This window comes from Microtus ochrogaster, chromosome 19 (genome assembly GCF_000317375.1).
Source record: "Microtus ochrogaster isolate Prairie Vole_2 chromosome 19, MicOch1.0, whole genome shotgun sequence".
NCBI lineage: Eukaryota > Metazoa > Chordata > Mammalia > Rodentia > Cricetidae > Microtus > Microtus ochrogaster.
The window spans coordinates 4,596,421-4,615,261 of NC_022021.1; the positions used below are offsets into that span (position 1 = coordinate 4,596,421).

General features: G+C 46.2%; 1 protein-coding gene and 1 non-coding gene across 2 annotated transcripts in view; both read left to right on the forward strand.

Annotated features, from left to right (window-relative positions):
* Nucleotides 1-1,434: 1,434 nt before the first annotated feature.
* On the forward strand, nucleotides 1,435-1,594 carry LOC113457202. Its single transcript, XR_003377824.1, has one exon. It is a non-coding gene; the product is annotated as a U1 spliceosomal RNA (small nuclear RNA).
* Nucleotides 1,595-7,860: 6,266 nt separating this feature from the next.
* The window catches only part of Iqgap2 (IQ motif containing GTPase activating protein 2), a 287,742-nt gene continuing 276,761 nt past the window's right edge, over nucleotides 7,861-18,841 (forward strand). The window contains exon 1 of the mRNA XM_005356461.3: nucleotides 7,861-8,135. Within this exon, the coding sequence (XP_005356518.1) occupies nucleotides 8,090-8,135 (46 nt within the window). The 5' untranslated portion in view covers nucleotides 7,861-8,089. The remainder of the gene's footprint in view (nucleotides 8,136-18,841) is intronic.

Sequence of the window (18,841 nt, forward strand, 5' to 3'; positions counted from 1 at the left end):
GCTGGACACTGCTATTTCCAGTTTTCCCATGGGATGAATATTCTTGCATGTGTGCCTTTGTATGTGGCTGCTTCACAGGAGGCCGTAGTAAATGTGGGATTATTTAACATCAGAAATACACATTTTTACCTTAGAGATGGCCAACCCCAAATGCTCGCTCTAAGTGTTCCTTCCCCAGCATTCCTGACTCCTCAAACTTGTTAAATATTAACCTAGTGGGCATGTTGATTTTTATCCCTTGATAACTGTTGCCACACTAGTTGGTTGTGTGAACCTATAAGAGTGCAGCCTAAAAATGAGGTCGACTAAAGTCTCAAACAGTAGCCAACTTTACTTAGGGTATCAGACAAGTTGTATCTTGAGGGTATTCTGAGGGTTAAGCAAGGACTTGGGCAAAGTTCACACAGGAGGTTAGGCTCTAGACAGTCACCGTCCTGGGTACAAACTGTACTAGGAACATTTTTGAATAACAAAGGTAAGATTATGGGTAATCTGGAGCAAACCCACTGCTGTTCACAGACACCTGGGAGGGGCAGGGACACACATTCCAGGAACAACCCAAGTTAGGGCAGGGACGCACATTCCAGGAACAACCCGTGTTGTGCGGAAGCAAGGTGACAAGATTTTTGCCTTGGTCTCTTGGAGTTTTCTCACAAAATCTCAGACTTCATTCATGGGTCCTGTTCCCATGGTAACTAAAGAAGCTTCTTCCAACATATACAACTTCTCATCAGTCAGCTAGAAATCTGTTCCCCATCAGTTAACGAAGACAGTCTATAGTGGGGCAAAGGGTGGGGGATGGAAAGTCAGACTGGGGAAATTAAAGCCAAGGCCACCTGCTCCTCCCAAAGCCTGAGCAATTCAAAATAACCCAGCGTTACAGTCAACAGGAAGGTACAGATGGCTTGGAAAGTTTGCTTCAGGACTTTATAGCTATGTGGAGGCGCACCTCCTAGGCGCCTATCAGATGACACTCCACTCACACACAGAGAAGACAACACGAATCTTGAAGGATTAGCCTTGAAATGAAAATGGGAACTTAAGCCTGAACCCAGAGTGGGATCCGGGCTCCTAGTTCTTTGTAATGACGTTAAATGGTGGCTGGGGGCGGGGTGGGGTGGGGTGGGAATCTGTATTTGGTGGAAGTGAATGAGCTGAACCTTAAAGTCCACATTGTTAGTCTATGAAGAAAGAGATGTGCTTCTGTGCTGGGGAAAGCAAGCCCAGCCTAGGGGAACCCAGCTCCACCATTGATTTCCTTTGAGACTCAGAGGATAGAAAGTAGCAATTGTTCCTAGAAGGGGAAAGGGTCTGTTAGAATTTAATACATTCCATTTTGCAACAAAATAACTGAGTAGCTACCACACTCCCAGAAGTGCTAGGCTCAGCAGTGAAGAACTAGGCCAAGTCACAGCTGTCAAGAACTTTCTGTTCATACCTACCTGGCAGGGAAGACAGCAGGACCACAAAGGTGGTTTCCCAGGTGAGGCTTATCCATTGCACTCCAGACGCGCAGACCTTCAGTTTCCCCAAATGAGGGAAATTGCATAATTTGTGGTGGTGGTGGTGGGGAATGCATTTGTGCTCTCCCCTGGAGGAACAAGTTCTCGTTCTAGGGGCTAAGGATGTTTCTAGCATGCACTAAGTCCAGAATTTGATCCCCACACGTCAGCATTAATGAGTGCACTATCCCAGGCTTGTACGTGCAGTGGTTAGAAGGTGGGGGCAAGAGGACCAGAAGTTCAAGATCATCCTCAGCTATATGGAATAGAAGGTAGTCTGCAATCATAAGACCCTGTTTGAATAACAAAATAAAATAAAAACAAAGAAGGTCACGTTCTAAAAGAAGGTGACGAAGAATCAACAGATAATCCAACATACACTGAGCCGTGAATGCGAGTAGGGAAACTGACTCAGAGTAATGGATGAACAAAAAAGGGGTGGGGCCAGCGACTGATGCTGCTCTCTCTGCTTGTTCATTCGCAGGCTGCCCTGGGAATTAGATTCTCAGAGTTACGGGGCTCTAATTTTCTTAAATCATGAAATGGGGGGAATCGTCATCATGTTGTGGATGGTTTTATTTGATTCACTCTAATTCAAGTTTCGACTGTCTTTCCAACTTTGACTCGCTTGCAGCTTTACCCACGAAGCACAACAGGGAGGGTGTAGGATTGAAAGACTGCTGGAAATGTTACTGACTTAACATTTACGGAAACTGTGAAAGCTGTCCAAAATGATAGGCTTTAGTGAGGGGGGAAGGATTTCATCAAAAACCATAGTGTAAATGTAGACAAACAACAAAAGCCACAGTGTATATATAGACACATAGTATACATGGACAAACAAATGTATATAATAAGAGAGGCAGAGACCCCCAGAAGCAGGAACTGTAATTAGGTACTCTTCTTGCTCTGAAGCTGTGCCTAAATTTCCCCGTGTGTAAAACAATGCTAAGGGGAATCCAGCTCTCTCACTTTCTTTCTCCCGCTATTTCACCTCCTACTTTTGTTTCACAGAGCAGAAATACCAGCTGTTTCCTTCATTTCCGATTCTGTTTTCTCTTAATCTGATGTTGAGCTGTAACCACTTCCATTTTTAGATATAGAGTTCTCCATTGCAGTAAAGTCTAACTCTGGTTTCTTCTTTCAATCCTTCTTTTTCTATAACAGAAGACAAATTAGAAAACTTTGACAACACCACATCTCCCCAGCTTTTGAAAAAAAACCTTGGTTATCTTTCAAAGTTTTTTCGTGCCTTATGCTTAAAGGTAACAATAAGCCACTGTTTTGGATAGACTTGTTCAAATGATCAATAATGCTATCTCATTAGAAAGTCAAATAATTTTCTAAAGGTTTTGTTTATGTTTATCTTATGCCTATGGGTGTTTTGCCTGCATGTAAGTCTGTACACAAGATGTGTGTAGTTCCTGTAGAGGTCAGAAGGGGGCACCAGATCCCTTGGCACTAGAGCTACAGAAAGTTCTTAGTTGTAATGTGGGTGCTGGGAACTGAGCCTGCATCCTCTGTAAGACAGTGTCCTTAACTGCTCAGCCATCTCTCCAGCCCTTAAATCGTTTTTAAAGGGAACAGATGTTAACGTTGTATGTTAAAATTCTGACACGAACATACTTTTGTCTTTTTATGTGGTTATTTTTTGAGATGCAGGTTTTCTTAGGCTGAAGAAGGATGGAGAGTCTGAGGCTAGTCCCAGCCCATAACCAGATCCTATGCGGGGGGGGGGGGGAACCAAAAAGGCCCGACCTGTTGTTAGGAGACTAAGGGGGGCATTGCAAGTACAAGGGGTGCCTGAGGAGGACGAGGCTTGACTGAACTACTAGACAGAACAATGAGACCCCGCCTCAGAGCAGACAATCAAAAAGGGGGCTGGGATATAGCCCTGTGGTAGGGGCTTCCTTGCTTAAGGGAGGCCTTAGTTTCAAACTTTAGTACCATAATAATTTTTTTTTTAATTTCCAAGCATTTTCATTGACATTTCAACTTTTTAACAGAAGAGCTGTGTGTAAATTTAATTTGAAACACAATATTAACAAAGAATCCAGCTCCCTCACAAGACCATGGCTGTTGTGGCACACACCTATAATCCCAGCCTTTGGGAGACTGAGGCAGGAAGATCAAAATCAATCCTGACCTGAGCTACATAGAAAGGTCATGTCTCAAATACTAATCATAATTGATAGGAAAAATTAATAAGAAAAGGGCAGCTCCACCAGCACAAGAAATCCAGTTAGGTAAAATCAAACCAAATCAAAATGCCCATCGCTTTGTTAAGACTGACGCTCTCGGGTGGCTGTGCATATGACAGGGAACCAGGACATCAGGGAGCACATGCAGACCCCCAAACCACGATTTTCTCCTCTAGAGTTCACTTAAATACCCTGTGGGAGTGGCCCTGACCCCCCCCCCCCCGAAGTGTCAGGACCTGGCATGCTGGGATTTGGAGTCCAGACCAATACACCTCCCAGGCCTGGGGGCTGGGATGGATGCCAGAGGCTGGAGGCTATGCTCCCAACTTAACAATAATCATAATAGTGATGATGATAATGGTTCGCAGTTCTTCAATGTCATTTTTAATATTGCAGCAAAGAAAGAACTCTCTTGCCTTACAAATAGTGTCTGGGAGACTAGTGGGTCCAGACACTTGCTGCCAAGCCTGACAATCTGAGGGCTACCTCCCAGCCCCCAAATGATGCTAGCAGAAAACCAATGTCACCAAACTGCCTTCTGACCTCCACACGTGCACCATGCACGCAAGTGCCGTGTGCACATATATACATGCTAAATAAACACGTGTTTGTAGAAAAGGAAACCTAAAGCAAAACAACAGCCAAGAAGCATTTTCTCCCCACCCCCATGGTCTAGCCTCGTGGTTTTTGTTTGTTTATTTGTTTTTTTTTTTGGTTTGTTTTTGCTGTTCTCATAATGAAAGAAGGAGAAAACTGCCATACTGCCATGCATTTATCTGATTCTAAGGTTGAAGTCAGACTTGGAAACAATAGTCCAGCATTCTGCAGGTGAGCTTCTTTCCTGACAGGTTTGTGTGGCGGTCTGTGAGATAGCACAGTGCACACACATGACAGAGATTGACTTCAGACGCTTGAAAATAGGAGCCTGGCCTTAGGATTGCTGCTTAGCATTCAGTTCTCAGAGTGGCATCAGCTGTCACAGCCGCATATCCTCCAGGGAGCTCATCAGGCAGCAGTCAGTGAACCTCGAACTGTAATCTCCTCTCTTACATCTTGGTGTTTATATTCTACCAGCAGCAGATTTCGCTCTATCCAGCCTACCTATGCACTGTTGTCGTTTTGGTTTTTTTCTCTTTTACTTTTTTGGGGCCCACCACCCAACTCCCAAATAAATACAGAGTCTTATTCTTACATATGAACGCCCAGCCTTAGCTTGGCTTGTTTCTAGCCAACTTTTCTTATCTTAAATTGTCTCATTTATCTTTTGCCTCCAGGCTCTTATCCTTTTCTATTCTATATACCTTTTTTTTTTTTTTTTTTTTTCTTTTTGTTTTTTCGAGACAGGGTTTCTCTGTGGCTTTGGAGCCTGTCCTGGAACTAGCTCTGTAGACCAGGCTGGTCTTGAACTTACAGAGATCTGCCTGCCTCTGCCTCTCGAGTGCTGGGATTAAAGGCGTGCGCCACCACCGCCCGGCTCTATATCCCCTCTCCTCCTCCCCATCCCCTTTTACCTTCTCCTGTGACCTCCATGTCCCCAGTCTACTCAGGAGAGCTCGTCTTTTTCTCTTTCCTATGTAGATCCCTGTTTGTCTCTTTGAGGGTTCTCTTTGTTGTTTAGGTTGTCTGGGGTTATGGGCTGTAGGTTGTTTTTTTTTCTTTGCTTTATGTCTAGAAGCCACTTATGAGTGAGTACATATTATATTTTTCTTCCTAGGTCTGAATTACCTCACTCAATGTTTTTTTTTTTCTATATCCATCCATTGGCCTGCAAATTTCAAAATGTCTTCTTCTTCTTTTTTTTAACCACTGTGTAGTACTCATTTCTTTCCTTCTTACTCCATGGCTTACTATGTAGCTGGGTGGCTTCCTTCTCCTTGGAGCTCTCTTCTCTCTCTTTTTTATTCTCTCTGCCTGGCAGCCCTGCCTATCCTTTCTCCTGCCTAGCTATCAACTGTTCAGCCCTTTATTAGACCAACCAGGCATTTTACACCAACAAAGTAAAACAGTTTTACAGAGTTAAACAAATGCAACATAAAAGAATGCAACATTTTTGCACCATTAAACAAATGTTTCACAGCATAAATGAATCTTTAACTAATATTCCACAACACCTGCGAACGTGTGTGATTGCTCTGTGAGTGCTGAGGTTCTTGGCCTGTCTGTAGGAAAGCAGCCCCCAGCCTGGTTACCGAGCTGGACTTCACAAAAGCTCCTCTTGCTTAACACCTGCTGTAGCCCTCCATCCAACACCAGCATCTCCACCTTGCTTGCTCTAATACATTTTATAACCTGCTCCAGAATTCACCTCTTGTCAACTCCAGAACATTCTGCTATTTCATGCTCAATACCAAGAAGTACTGGGTGGTTGTGGTGGCCCTCCTATGCAATCCCCACACTTGGGAGGTTGAGGCTGTGGGATCAGGAGTTGGAGGACTAGCTTAGGGTCAGGGCAAGATCCTATCTCAAAAATAACAAATAACAAAACCACCCTGGCAAGTCTTTATGAGCTCTCAAAGGTTCTTCAATGGTCATACTCAGTGTTCTTGGTCTGACATTCAGAAAGTCCTCTACAAGCTAGTAACAGCTTCCCAGCTCCTCCTCAGGGCTGCCTCAAGTTCCAGCCCGTTTTCTCCCACCCTTGCCTGTCTCCTAGGAGAGGATAGTCTCCACCCTGCTCTTGCCTATTCTTCAAACTCCACCTGACGCCACACTTTATCGTCTTCTCAGTACATTGTAGTTCAGTGATTTTGCCCCACCTCTAGATACAGAGACTGTGTACTTGTTGAGGCCCTAAGTCCTGTGCTCACATTCAAAACTGGTGTGTGAGGAGTCGTATTCAATAAACAGAAAAAGCCTGCAGTTTAGAGATCAACATGGCATCCCTTAAGACATGAAGAAGCCTGGCTAGTAAACTGGCCTCTGGATGATCACCACTGCCGTGGCCTCTGCTTCCAACTGTGGCCATTTCCCTCTCTGAGTTCCCATAACATTAGAAGCATCTACTTTTTGAGGAAGGAAAAATCCCTTTTATCACCTTCCAACCAGATGAGACTGCAATGTCTCCAGGAAAAAAAGTACCTCCTGCTCTCAGCCAATGAGATTCAAGTCCAAAGAGATCTAAACTCCTCGTGTCAATGTAACTCGTAAACTAGCTTAGTTTCAGCCACACAGGTGGCTTGTTAAGAAACGCAAGTTCAGGAGCTTCAACCCGAGACTCTGAATTTCCAGTTTCAAGAGTTCACTGTATCTCCCAGAAAAAGGCTGGCCGCCCTCTGTGGTTTTGCTTAATTAAAGGTGACCAGTGTCGCTAGACCACCGTTCTTCAGCTAAACCATCTCTTTCGATTATTCTTTTCCAGCCGTGTGATCACCCACACACCCCACATTTGTGAAAAAGCGGGAGCCCAGGTTTAGAGGGGCTCCACATTCCTCCAGTTTCCAAGCGACAGCATGAAACGTCGGCTTTTGAAACAGCCACTTGTGGTTTCTGTCTCAAACGCTGAGCCGGAAAGGGGTTTGATTGTGCGACCCCGGCTGGGCCTGAGCGACAGTTTTGCACATTGGGGCGGGCAGGCAGAGGGGATGGGCGGATGACTGGCAGTTGTGTTCTGCGTGTTGTTTGGAGACTGTTTATCTTGCCGCTCCAGCGTGTGCAAGAGCTCACCCTTACCGTTTCTTGTCAAAAAAAAAAAAAAAAAAAAAAAGGCAATCCTGTGTCTCCTAGACCAAAAGTCACAAGCAACTTTCCTTTAAACCCCCAAATCCAAAAACAGGCTGGGGAAGTGGTGTCCCCGTGCAGTCTTCCTAGAGGAAAAGGAACTGCAGTGTTTGTCCCCCAGTCACCGAGCAACACCCAGGCGAACAGGGTGCCTGTGGTCCGCTGTGGTTTTTCTTGCTCTTCCCTGCGCTGGTTCACTTCCACCCTCCGAACGCTCCAAGGCGCCCTCCAGCTGTGCGCTGGGCCCCAGCTGCAGGGGTCTCGTACGCCACTCAGCCCCTTCCTCTCCCGGGAGGCGGGACCTCGCTCCGCCGCGCTGCGCTGGGCGTCCAGTAGGGGTCGCTGCTCGGCGGCGCGCTCCCACCGCGGTGAATAACGGGGCCGGGCGGGAGGAGAAAGGAAACCTGCTGGGGGAGGCGGCGCGGCCCGGGGCGGGCGGGCGGGCGAGGGAGGAGAGAGTTCACTTTTGCCCCGGTGTCAGCGAGACGCGGCCGCCGCGGGCGCGGGCGAAGGAACACCGAGGGAGAGGGTCGGCCAGCTCGGAGAAGCCGGGCGAGGGCAGCCGGAGGCGGGATCGGAGCGCGCCCCTGGGGCGCGGAGCCGGCGAGCCTGGCTAGCGAGGAGAGCTACGGGGGGCGCGCCCCGGGAGGCCCCCCGGAGCAGCGCAGGATGCCGCACGAAGAGTTGCCGTCGCTGCAACGGCCCCGCTACGGCTGTGAGTGCACGGGCTCCCTCTGAGCTTGGGGAACCCCTCTCGCTGGGACCTCATTGGGGAGGCCGAGGGGGGCCGGGTGCTCGCCGCGGAGGGCAGCGGCTGGCAAAGTTGGGAAGTGGGATTGCAAAGCAGCCGAGCGCCTATTTCCGCCCCTGTCCTCCAAATTCCTAACCCCAGCTTCCAGCCACGTCCCTCCACCCCGCAAGCCTCAGCGGCGCGGGCGCAGATCAGGTTGTGGTTTAGGGGTGTCAGGTGAGGAGCCCGCCTAGTTCCAGGCGCTGCCGGCTGGGGCCAGCGAGGGGCGTAGGGGGTCTGATGCTTCCCACCCTTAAGGGGCGGAAAGTTTGTTTGCTGTGGCTACAGGTGGGCACCGCAAGTACTGTAACTGTGCGCTCTGCGAGAGGTGAAGTCAGTTTCTTGGAAGGGCAGGCTTCTCCTCCTCCTAGCCTCTTTTGGGCCTCACCTGAGCAGCTGGAGCCTCTTTGGGCCCCACAGGTGTGAGGCCCTTCCAGCCAAAGCCCACAGGGACACGTCCCGCCCCCACCCACTTTCCTGGCGGCTCTCCCCGCCCCCAATCCCTCGCGCGGGAGGATTTCTGTGAGGACAGACTGGGAGCCTGTCTTGAAGGTAGTGGTGTGGGCTACCCGGGCTTGCTCGCGGAAAGAGGTGGCTTTGACTAACAAGAGGGAGCCAGATTATCACCAACCACGTGGCCCCGTGTGCAGAGTTCAGAGTCCTAAATCTGTGGTAGGAAGTATTTCCTTTAAAACAAACAGTAAGCTGCCTTTTTCTTCAGGGTTGGCCCTGTCGGCAAACTCATGGCCAAGAACCATGGGTTAATCTTTTGCTCAGACTGGCCTTGGTAGCAGAAGTACCAGGTTTAAGTTAAGGTGGTGATGCCTGCATCAGAGTTAGTGTGTACATGTGGTTTGGGGTGTTTGGTAGGAACAGAGATGAAATTTTTTGGAAGAGGGTCGCCAACTTCCCTAACACACACACACACTCACTCACACTAACTCACACAGTCACATCCCAGTCCTTGTGGTCTGTCAGAGGTGGGAGGTCCCCCCCCCCCCTTTCTTCTTGTGACAAGAAGAAGGAGCCAGCTGTAGCTTCTATAAAGTGAGAAAATGCATCCAGCGCGACCCAGTATTTTGCAGCCTTGGGCCAGTTTGCAGTTGGTAAACCACACAGAGAGCTCCGGGACAGGAGGAGGAGCCCTGTGCTCATCTGGTGGTTGCAGTGTCAACCTCAGGCTTTGAAAGTCCGTTCACGTGACCAGCTCTTGGTACATAAGGTGGTTTCACTGTGTCGAGCTGTAAGATGACTATGAAGTCTGTAAACTAGGTGACCCCACGTTACAACATGCTTTGACATCACGTGGCCTGAGCTAGCCCTCATTAGCGAAGTCCTGGTGTAGAAGTGATGAATGTAGCCCAGGATCACGCCTCTTTCCATTCACCCCTGCATGGGCATCTGAGGTGCCTGGTTTTTATTGAATCAGCCTTCCACTTCAGCGTGTTTTAGGAGCCTAATCAAGGAGGCATAGACCTGGCAAACCTGAAGCCTGCTCTGTGGAGCGTCTTTCCTGGGAAATCCTCTTTTTGTGCTAATCTGGTGTTGCAGGGTGGGGGTGCCCATTCTTGGAGTGATTTATTTACCTTCCCTGGGCTTGTCAAGTGCTGTTCTCCCATGACTCACCGTGGTCAAATGGGGACTATGTGCTTCTGTGTTAACCACACTGTGAAATACGAAGGCTTTAATACAGTAGCCAGTTATGCCATGTAAACAATACTTTTGATGCCATGTTCATGTCTAGAATATATATATATATATATATATGTACACACATATATATAGTATGCTTTTTAAAAATGATATCTAGAACTGGTAAGATGGCTCAGCCAGTAAAGGTGCTTGCTGCCTGATGACCTGAGTTCAATTCCCAAGATCTACATGGTACAGGAGGGAACTAACTCCTCTAAGTTGTTATCTGATCTCCACAGGTGCACACACACACACATGCACACATACACACACACACACACACACACACACACACACACACACACACACAATATCTGCCAGAGTATACCTTGGTGTTAATAGACACTACTGAACTCTTTGACTATTTATCCAGAAGGTCCTGGTTTGGTATATGAGTTGTTGGTTTTCTGGGCCCCTTGTCAAGGCTGTACACGGTGTCAGGAAAGACAACAGGGTTGTCCTCACCTTGTGTTATTGGGCATGCCTTTTCTTGCTTCCTGGTTTAGTAGGTAGGTGAGTTCAGGAGGCTTCCAGCTCTACAACATAGGTTGGAGCCCCAAGACTTAAAGTAAACGCCAATAGTTTGTTCTGATGTCAGTTCGGTGCTAACAATTCCAAGTCTTTGAGACTCTTGTAAAATTGAAACACAACCATTTGGTTGTTTGAATTAAGTTGTTTTACTTGCTTCAAGTGTGGGCTTTTCTGCTCTCTACACCCTTGAACTGTTTTTACAGTCAGTAATTCTTACATTGAGCAATTAAATTAACTTGGCTCAAGTCTCCCTCTTCCCTCCCAGGTTATGTGTCTGTAAAATACCACATCCTAAGTTGTACTTGAGGGATTTGTCAGTAGACTCTTCATGGTACTTGCGAGCCTTCTCAGATGTCTGACAGATTGCTGAGGGCGTCCTGATTTGGACACAGGTGTGCACTGAATTAAAATGATATAGACTCATTTCCATTTAATTCCTGTTATTCCTGGTCATGTTCTCCTGCAGCCTGCAAAGTCATGTGATGTGCTACAAACAAGGCAATGCTGTCATCGTAGTAGTACAGTGTTGAGGAGCGGCCAGAAAGAAGAGGCAACAGCCATAGGCATGCAAACACAGACACAGATGTAGATGCAGATTTAAGAAGAGGCAACAGCCATAGGCATGCAAACACAGACACAGATGTAGATACAGATTTAAATAGCATGGATGCTTAGGCGCAACATACAGTAACTTTTCTGCCTTTGAAATGAATTATGATGTATCTGCTGAGTGACTTCCGAAAACCCACTGCCTGAAAAACCACGATCTGTCAAAAGTTTTACTCCAGTTAATTACTTTGAGAGTTAAAGAGGCCTGTGAAAGCAAAAGACCTACAGTTACGTTCCCTCCTGACTAGCAATCCAGTCAACATTGAAGTATCATTCTGGGCAAAAAGGATGGACTTCTACTCTGAAAAACACAGGTCTTTCTTATGAGTTGCATTGTAAAAATAGCAGTGACCAAGGTGTCCTTGTTTGCTCCCTTCAGAAAGTGAAGCATCCACCAGGTGTGGTGGTACGAGCTTGTAATTCCAATACCCAAGGCCAAGGCGGGATGATTATGATTTTGAGGTCAGCTTGGATTATATGAAGAGCTCGAGGCTCGTTTGAGCTACATAGCAAAATCTTTTAAAGAGAGAGAGAAGGAAAAAAAGTTCAGCATAAAGGTCGGAGCGATAGCTAAGTCAGTGAAGTGCTTGCCTGGAACGCATGAAGGTCTGATATCTATCCCTAGAGCCCTGGTTAAATAAAGAAGAGAACATCCAGATATGGTGGCAGAGGCACACGCTTATAGACACGGTGCTGGGGAGGCCGATGATCCTTGAGGCTCACTGGTGAGCAAGCCTGTCCTAATCAGAGAGCCCCAGGTCCCGGTGAGACACCCTGTCTCAACAACCAAAAGGTAGATAGCTTTGAAAGAGCAAGACCCGAGACTGCCATGTGCAGGCAACCCATGTACATATACACACAAGGGCATCATCAATCAATCAATCCCCCCCCCCCATGTGTTGAAGAGCTGTAGCTGATAATGTTGATTATTGAACGATGCTCTCGCCTGAAGGCTGGGCAGTGTGACTTCTAATCGCCTGGGAACTGAACTATTGAGGTGGTAAATGCAGCCAGTGCTTTACCTTAATGTCATTTCTGAAGCGGCCGACACCGCTGTGTGAAAGGGCAGTGGCGGTGGCTCTATTGCGTGTAGCTCAGCTTTAACTCCCTCTGCGCGTTCATCTGCGAGGTGGGAGAAGGTAGGTGTGTGAAGCTACCCTGTGATGCTGGCCCCACAGACAGAAAGCCAAGCTACTCCTCCTTTATGTTCTTGTGTTTTGGTTGAGCTCCTGAAGGTCAGCAGCTAAAGTGTTATTTTAGTATGCTTTTAACTTTAATTACACGTGCTGAATGACTTGTTTGGGAGAGTTTAAGCTTGTAATGCCAAGTTTGTGTTCCAAGTTCATGTTATTTGGGGTGTTAGCTAACCTTCTTTTCTCTAGGGAACTGTTAGCTTGCAGCTGCCCCTTGCTCACCTACCCTTTTCTGGGCATGGTGCTGGGAACCAAACCCCAGGCCTTGTCTAGGCTCGTCCACTGATCCCTACCCCAGCCCTCCATAACCTTTACAACAGCTCCCTTTGGTTCAAGGCTCCTGTGCAAACAGCACTAATGTTGCTCCGTCTTCAGGATAACCAACAGAGAAGCAGAGGTCACTCAGTTCCAGAGCAGGCAATTACCACGGGCTATGGAATTAAGACTTGTGACCTACTAAGCCTGGGTGCTTAAAATGTGTTATTGTTCCTATCTGCTCAGTATTACTTTATGGGGATTGGGAGACAGTAGTATGGCAAAATTCTCACAGAAGCTGAAATTCACGATATGGTGTCAGGCCACACAGCTAGTTGGTGACAGGGACAACTTGAAGCAACATGGCTAGACTGGAGTCTTTCCTCATCCACCATTTTGCCAAGATGCCATACCTGAGTTGTGTGTGTGTGTGTGTGTGTGTGTGTGTGTGTGTGTGTGTGTGTGTAGGGGGTTACTCCCTTCTGTCTTTTTCAGCTATTGGTCAAGGAAGGAAGATTCATCAAAGTCCAGAAACCTATAGACAATCGGATGGGGTGATATTAAAATTAGATGCGCTGTGTTCTTTAAGGTCAATTTCAATGCTTGCTTTTTCCATGAGAAAGCATAGGCAATTCATGGACTTATATTCCTAGAGTACATTCAGGCTTGTCAAAGGATTCTGTGTATAGATAAAGACATTCCATCAGGCTCTGGGGCCCTGCTATGAAAAGAAGGCTTTTCCATAAGAATATAGTGGCACGCACCAATGGCTCTAAATAGGATAATTTGTAAAATGCATTTTATTACGTATACCATCCGTCCCTTGAAGCCTGGGTTTGATGAGAAAAGCATGCAGTGGGGTGGCCGGCTGACCAGCGAGCATCCACTCTCGCTTTTTGCCCTGTTTTATCTTTTCTTCTTCTTCAGAGGCAGCCTAATGGGATGGAGATGGCAAGAGCCTGAAAGTTGAATAGATTTGGGTCTGAATTCTGACTTCCATCCCTGCCTGAGTGGCCTTGGTGTCTCCTCCAGCACCTTGAGCTATAGACCTGATTCATGTGTGGTTGTTGGATCACAGGGCTAAACAAATTGTAGTTATTTCCATTACTTGAGCATGTATCTCTTATGTACAAAACACTGTGGGGGAGGGGGTCATAGCTACTTATAACTTCAAAGAAAATCTGAGGACTGGAGATATAGTCCGTAGAATGAATGGCAGGCATGTGGGATGCCTCGGGTTCGATCCCCGGCACTGCAGAAAGTAGGCAAGTGCTATCCCTGTGATCTCAGCCCTTGGAATTTCAAGGCCATCCTCAGCTACATAGGAGTTTTAGGCCAGCCTGAGCTACATAAGACCCTGTCAGAAGAAAGGAAGGAAAGAAAGGAGGTTGGGAGGAAGGAAGAAAGAAAGGCAGGCTGAGAGATAAGGAATAACTCTTTTTAGTGTATTCTCAAGTTCTGCAGAAGTGATAACGTGAGAACCATAGGCTGGAGCAACGAAGAGACTTTGTTGAGGATTCCGAATTTGAATAAGACCTTCGGATAGGTCAGGGGCAAAACTGAAAGGTATTCTGGTGTGTTTGTTGTGGGAATATTTCGCCAGGATATATGCTTGTTGTGGATGGATGCTGAGGAGCAAGGAAGTAACTGGGAGAGGACACATCGTGGAGTCCTTTATTTATAGGCAGTAAAGGTATCTTTTTAAAAAGTATATCTTGTATCTTTTTTAAAGTATAATTTATTCATCTTTATTTTATGTGCATTGCTGTTTTGCCTGCCTATATGTCTGTGTGAGAGTGTCAGATCTTGGTGTTACAAACAGTTGTGAGCTGCCATGTGGGCACTGGGAATTCAACCCTGGTCCTCTGGAAGAGAAGCCAGTGCTCTCAACGGCTAAGCATCTCTTCAGCCTAACAGGTTTGTGGTGTTTTATGGGTGCCTGAGTAATAGGTATCTTCCTGGGCTTTGAGATGCTCATTTTTTTTTGTTTGTTTGTTTAAACATGTTCTTGAGCAAGTAGCTCAATAAAATAGTAGAGAGGAGGTATGGGTGTGTGTGCACAAGGTGCACTCTGTTCCGACTAGCCGAAGGTCCTCTGGTGTGGGAGTACCTTTAGGATGGGCAGCGTTGCTAGATGGCTTTGCTGCAGTTAGTGAGTTTTCTGAGAACAGGTGAGGAGAACATGCGTAGTTTGAGTGGACATGGACCTTGACAGCTAGGTTATCAGGGAGGGTTTCTTCCTCTTCTTATTTCCTCCTTCTCAGCATTACCTGTGGCAATTTCCACCTCTCACGTTCCCCTGGTAACCATGGTCTTCTGATGACCAACGTCCTGGTTTGGGTGAAGAATGATTGAGACCCTGGGTGCAGCTTATTTATTGGCAGTTGGCTGGGGAACTTGTCTCTTTAGCAAGAGACCCACAGATTTTACCAAATTTAGCTGGATTCTCCTTTGGCTTTATAACCATGAATTGCTTCTTGGTCATTTTGGTTAGGATAAAGTGTCTTTTTGCAATCATGTATTGCACGTGACCTGTCTGTCACGGGAGCGTCTCCTCAGGGCAGTGGTTTTCAAAGGACTGGAGTAGCGATCGTAGAGCATTATTTGGAAACTTGTGAAAAGGCAGATGCCTGGCCTTACCCAGCCTGGAGAAGTTCTGGACTCACCCCTCCACTCTCCGAGTTTCACTAATGTTCCAGGTGATGCTGATGCCCTGGAACATTCCTGAAAAGCTGTTTCCAATATTCTATGTCTCTCCTCACTGTGCATGCAGGGTTTTTGCAAAGTGAGTGAGTAAGCTTTTAACTGCTTTCATTTTTCTATTCCTACTGAAGGAAGACATTTTTGTTTATTTTTCAAAAAAAAAAAAACAGAGCTGGTGGGGGAGCTGGAGAGATGGCTCAGTGGGTAAGAGCACTGGCTGCTCTTCTAGAGGACCTGGGTTCAATTCCCAGCACCCCCGTGGCAGCTCCAGGTTGTCTGTAACTCCTGTTCCAGAGGATCCAACACCCTCACACAGACATACATGCAGACAAATGTACATAAAATATAAATAAATAAATTATTAATAAAAGATGTAGTTGGGTGCAGTGACTTACACAAGCATTCTTCGCACTGAAGCAGGACTGCCATGATTTTGAGGGTAGTCTGGCTGTCTGGCTGAGTATGGCTACCTCAAAAAATAAAAGCAAACAACAACAAAAAACCCCAATGATAAAAATTTAGATGCTTTTGGCATATGCATTTGCAGGTCAAACAACTCAGGCAACTAAGGTAGACGGATCAATTGAGCCCAGGAGTTCAGAAATAGTTGGGCAAGGTAGAGGGGCTTTGCCCTAAATCCAACCCAATTTAGGTTCAAGGGGGCTAGAAGGACTAGGTTGTAGTTCAGTGGGAGGGACTGACTTGGCATATTTATGAGGGACCGTGGTTCAACTAAAATAGCTTAGTTCCTGATGATTTGGCTTAGTTCTCATATTTCATTGACAATATGAATTCAGTCTTAAGTAATGTTAACAATTTATTTCCTGCTGTTGGCTCTAGCTACGCTGATTTGCATGTGCTTATATATTTTAATTACTTAGGAATCTAGCCAGTACTCTGCCCTTTGGCCCCAGGAATGAGTACTATTGGTATAAGTTTAGCTCAGTCCGTCTTTATTCTACTTTTTACCTAAAAGAGGCACTCATTTCTATTGCTAATCAATGAGTTTGGAGTAAAGAACAAACAGTTCATCTTGAGTTTAGGTTTGCTTTCTCTTGCGGATGCCAAGCAAGTTGCTTCGATTTTTGCAACATGTGGTTGGGAAAGTGTATCCTTAAAGGGTCGAATGATTTTATATGGACCTGTGTGTGCCCAGAATGGGCCTCCAGTGGGCCCTGTCTCTAACGATGGGTAGCATTGGTGCAATTCCCGTCATCCATCAGTGCTTCATTTGTCTTTCTATTCCCAGCTCTCCTTCCCCCTTCTACGCAAAGTATATCTGCATTCCTGTCTCCTTCTCCTTTGAGACTATGAAAATTCTTTAGTCTTTTCTGGGGACATCAAGTTCTGTCTATTAATTTGGTTGGGGCTCAAATTAATCCTGTTGATGTTCTCTTAAACTCTCGTATTTTATTAGTGTTTCCAAATAAGGCTGGAGAAGGCTTGGGTTTCTGTGATGGGTGTCATGTCCTCACAGAGGTCTCTCAGCTGCCCCTAGCATACCTGAATCATCATTGGGAAGTTAGCGAGCCTTCCCCATCTCATTTAGCCTTCCAGGGCTAAGTGGTCATTGCCGCCGCCGCTGCTCTGATAAATGAGAAGGAACTACTGGAAAAGTCTTGATATGTTATGCCTGGCTTCAACTGTAGTTTATTGCCCAGGTCAGCCAACTCTCTCTCCTGTGGGAGACTGGCAGGGAGGTGAGGAGGAGAAGGAGGAAGTACATGGACTCATTAGGCATCCTTCAGCCCTCACTGCTTCCAGGACGTTTGCCAAGTTTGAAGTTCACAGGCCCAGTGAAACTGAGCTGTGCAGTAACTAGGGTGCTGGAGAACCTTGCGGGCTGGGGCTGGCGCTCAGTGACAGACAGAGCTCTTGCTTGAGGTCCTTGGCTTGGTCTTCAGCCCACTAAGAAATAAAAATCCTTGGCTATTCGCTTTCAGATGACTGATTCGTTCTCTTACCTTCTCCGTTCTACCTTTCCCTTCTATTTATTATTATTACAATTATTTATTCCAGTGAGTGTCTGTACTGGCTACTTTTACATCTTTGTTACCATGATACCTGACAGATGACCTACAGGAGGAAAAATTGATTTTGGTTCCTAGTTTCAAAAGACTTTCAGCCCATCATGGCAGAGAGGGCATGGTGGACCAACAGGGTTCATGGCAGCCGGAGCAGCGTCAGGGACTGTTCACATCACAGCAGACCATGAAACAGAGAGAGGCAGGCACTAGGAACCGACTACAACTTTCACCCTAATGACCCACTTTTTTCAGACAAACCTCATCTTTTAAAGGTTCCACAGTCTCCCAAAATAGCACCGCTGTCTAGGGAGCACTGGTTTGAGATACAAGCTGGTATCTCAATAGGGGAACATTTCAAATGTAAACCACACATTTCATATAATCATTTACAATCCCCCTACCCCCCACTTGCCCAAAAGGAGGCACTGCCATCAGCCAGACTTGGCAGATTCCATCATGGGAACTTGAGTAGATCACTTTCTCTTCCTTTGCTTCGGCTGTGGGCTCCCTGAGCAGGCAGGCTTTGCAGGGTTGCACTGGAGGACTTGGCAAGATGTCAGTCACACAGGCGCATGGACTGAGCTCTACCCGCCATCCCCCATGCTGCAGTTCCCATGTGAGTTCTAATAAGGCAGCTTCTGGAGCCTTGCTGCCTGTTAAACTCTTAGGAAGCTTGCCTGAGAAACGATCATTCCAGAACTACTACAAAGTTGTGCTCGCTTTGTTCTGCGTTTACTAATGACTTTTATTCTGCAAATGGAAAACATACTTTAAAAAAAAAAAAAGAAAGCATATATAAAGATACTTCTCCTCTCCATGCAAACCAGGTCCGCCCTTTGGTATTGATTCTGGGGACAGTCTTGAAGCTTTTCTCCTCGTGTCTCCTGCAAAGTGCTTGCTATTGTTAGTCTGAACTGGCGAGTCGTTTGTGCATATATATTTCTCCCCGGTGTGAGTTGCGACTGTAACTTTGCATATTTAATGAGGTGAGCTCTGAGAAAGAAATGAAATTTCTAATGTACTTTTACGTGGTAGTTTTGGAACCTCCGCACATGTGCCCTTGGTCTCTTTAAGTAAGACAGGCAAACAAGCCACCAAGTAAGCAACACTCTGTTTAGCTTGTGTTTGTGAGATTGTTCTTGAAAGTTCTGTAGAATTGTTTTAGAGATTGCCTTTAGGACAGGGACTCAGAGCAAGGATAGGTACAGTATTTGAAAGATTCTTTCAGTATGTATTACTTTTCAAAAAATAAAGCAAACGTGTATTTAAGAAAACATTGTACCACATTGATTACTCTTAGAATAATGTGGTAGAACATAATAAAATTGGTGCCTGTCAGGAGTGTGCTCTTTGGTCAACACTGTCTTCCCAGCACTTGGTACTTAGGTTGTGTCACCTGTTTCTACTCCGAATTTTAGTCAAAAGGCAGAGAAACGGTCATGTCAACCGTTTGTAGGGAGATAATGGATAGTTTTTCCTCTTCTCTGCTATGCATTTCCATAGCTGGAAAGCTAAAAGTACTTACCTTTTCGCTTCTCAAGACACAGAGTTTGAAAAAAAAAAAAAATAAAAAAAAAAAACAAAAAACTTACCCTCATCTTAGCCGGGCGATGGTGGCGCA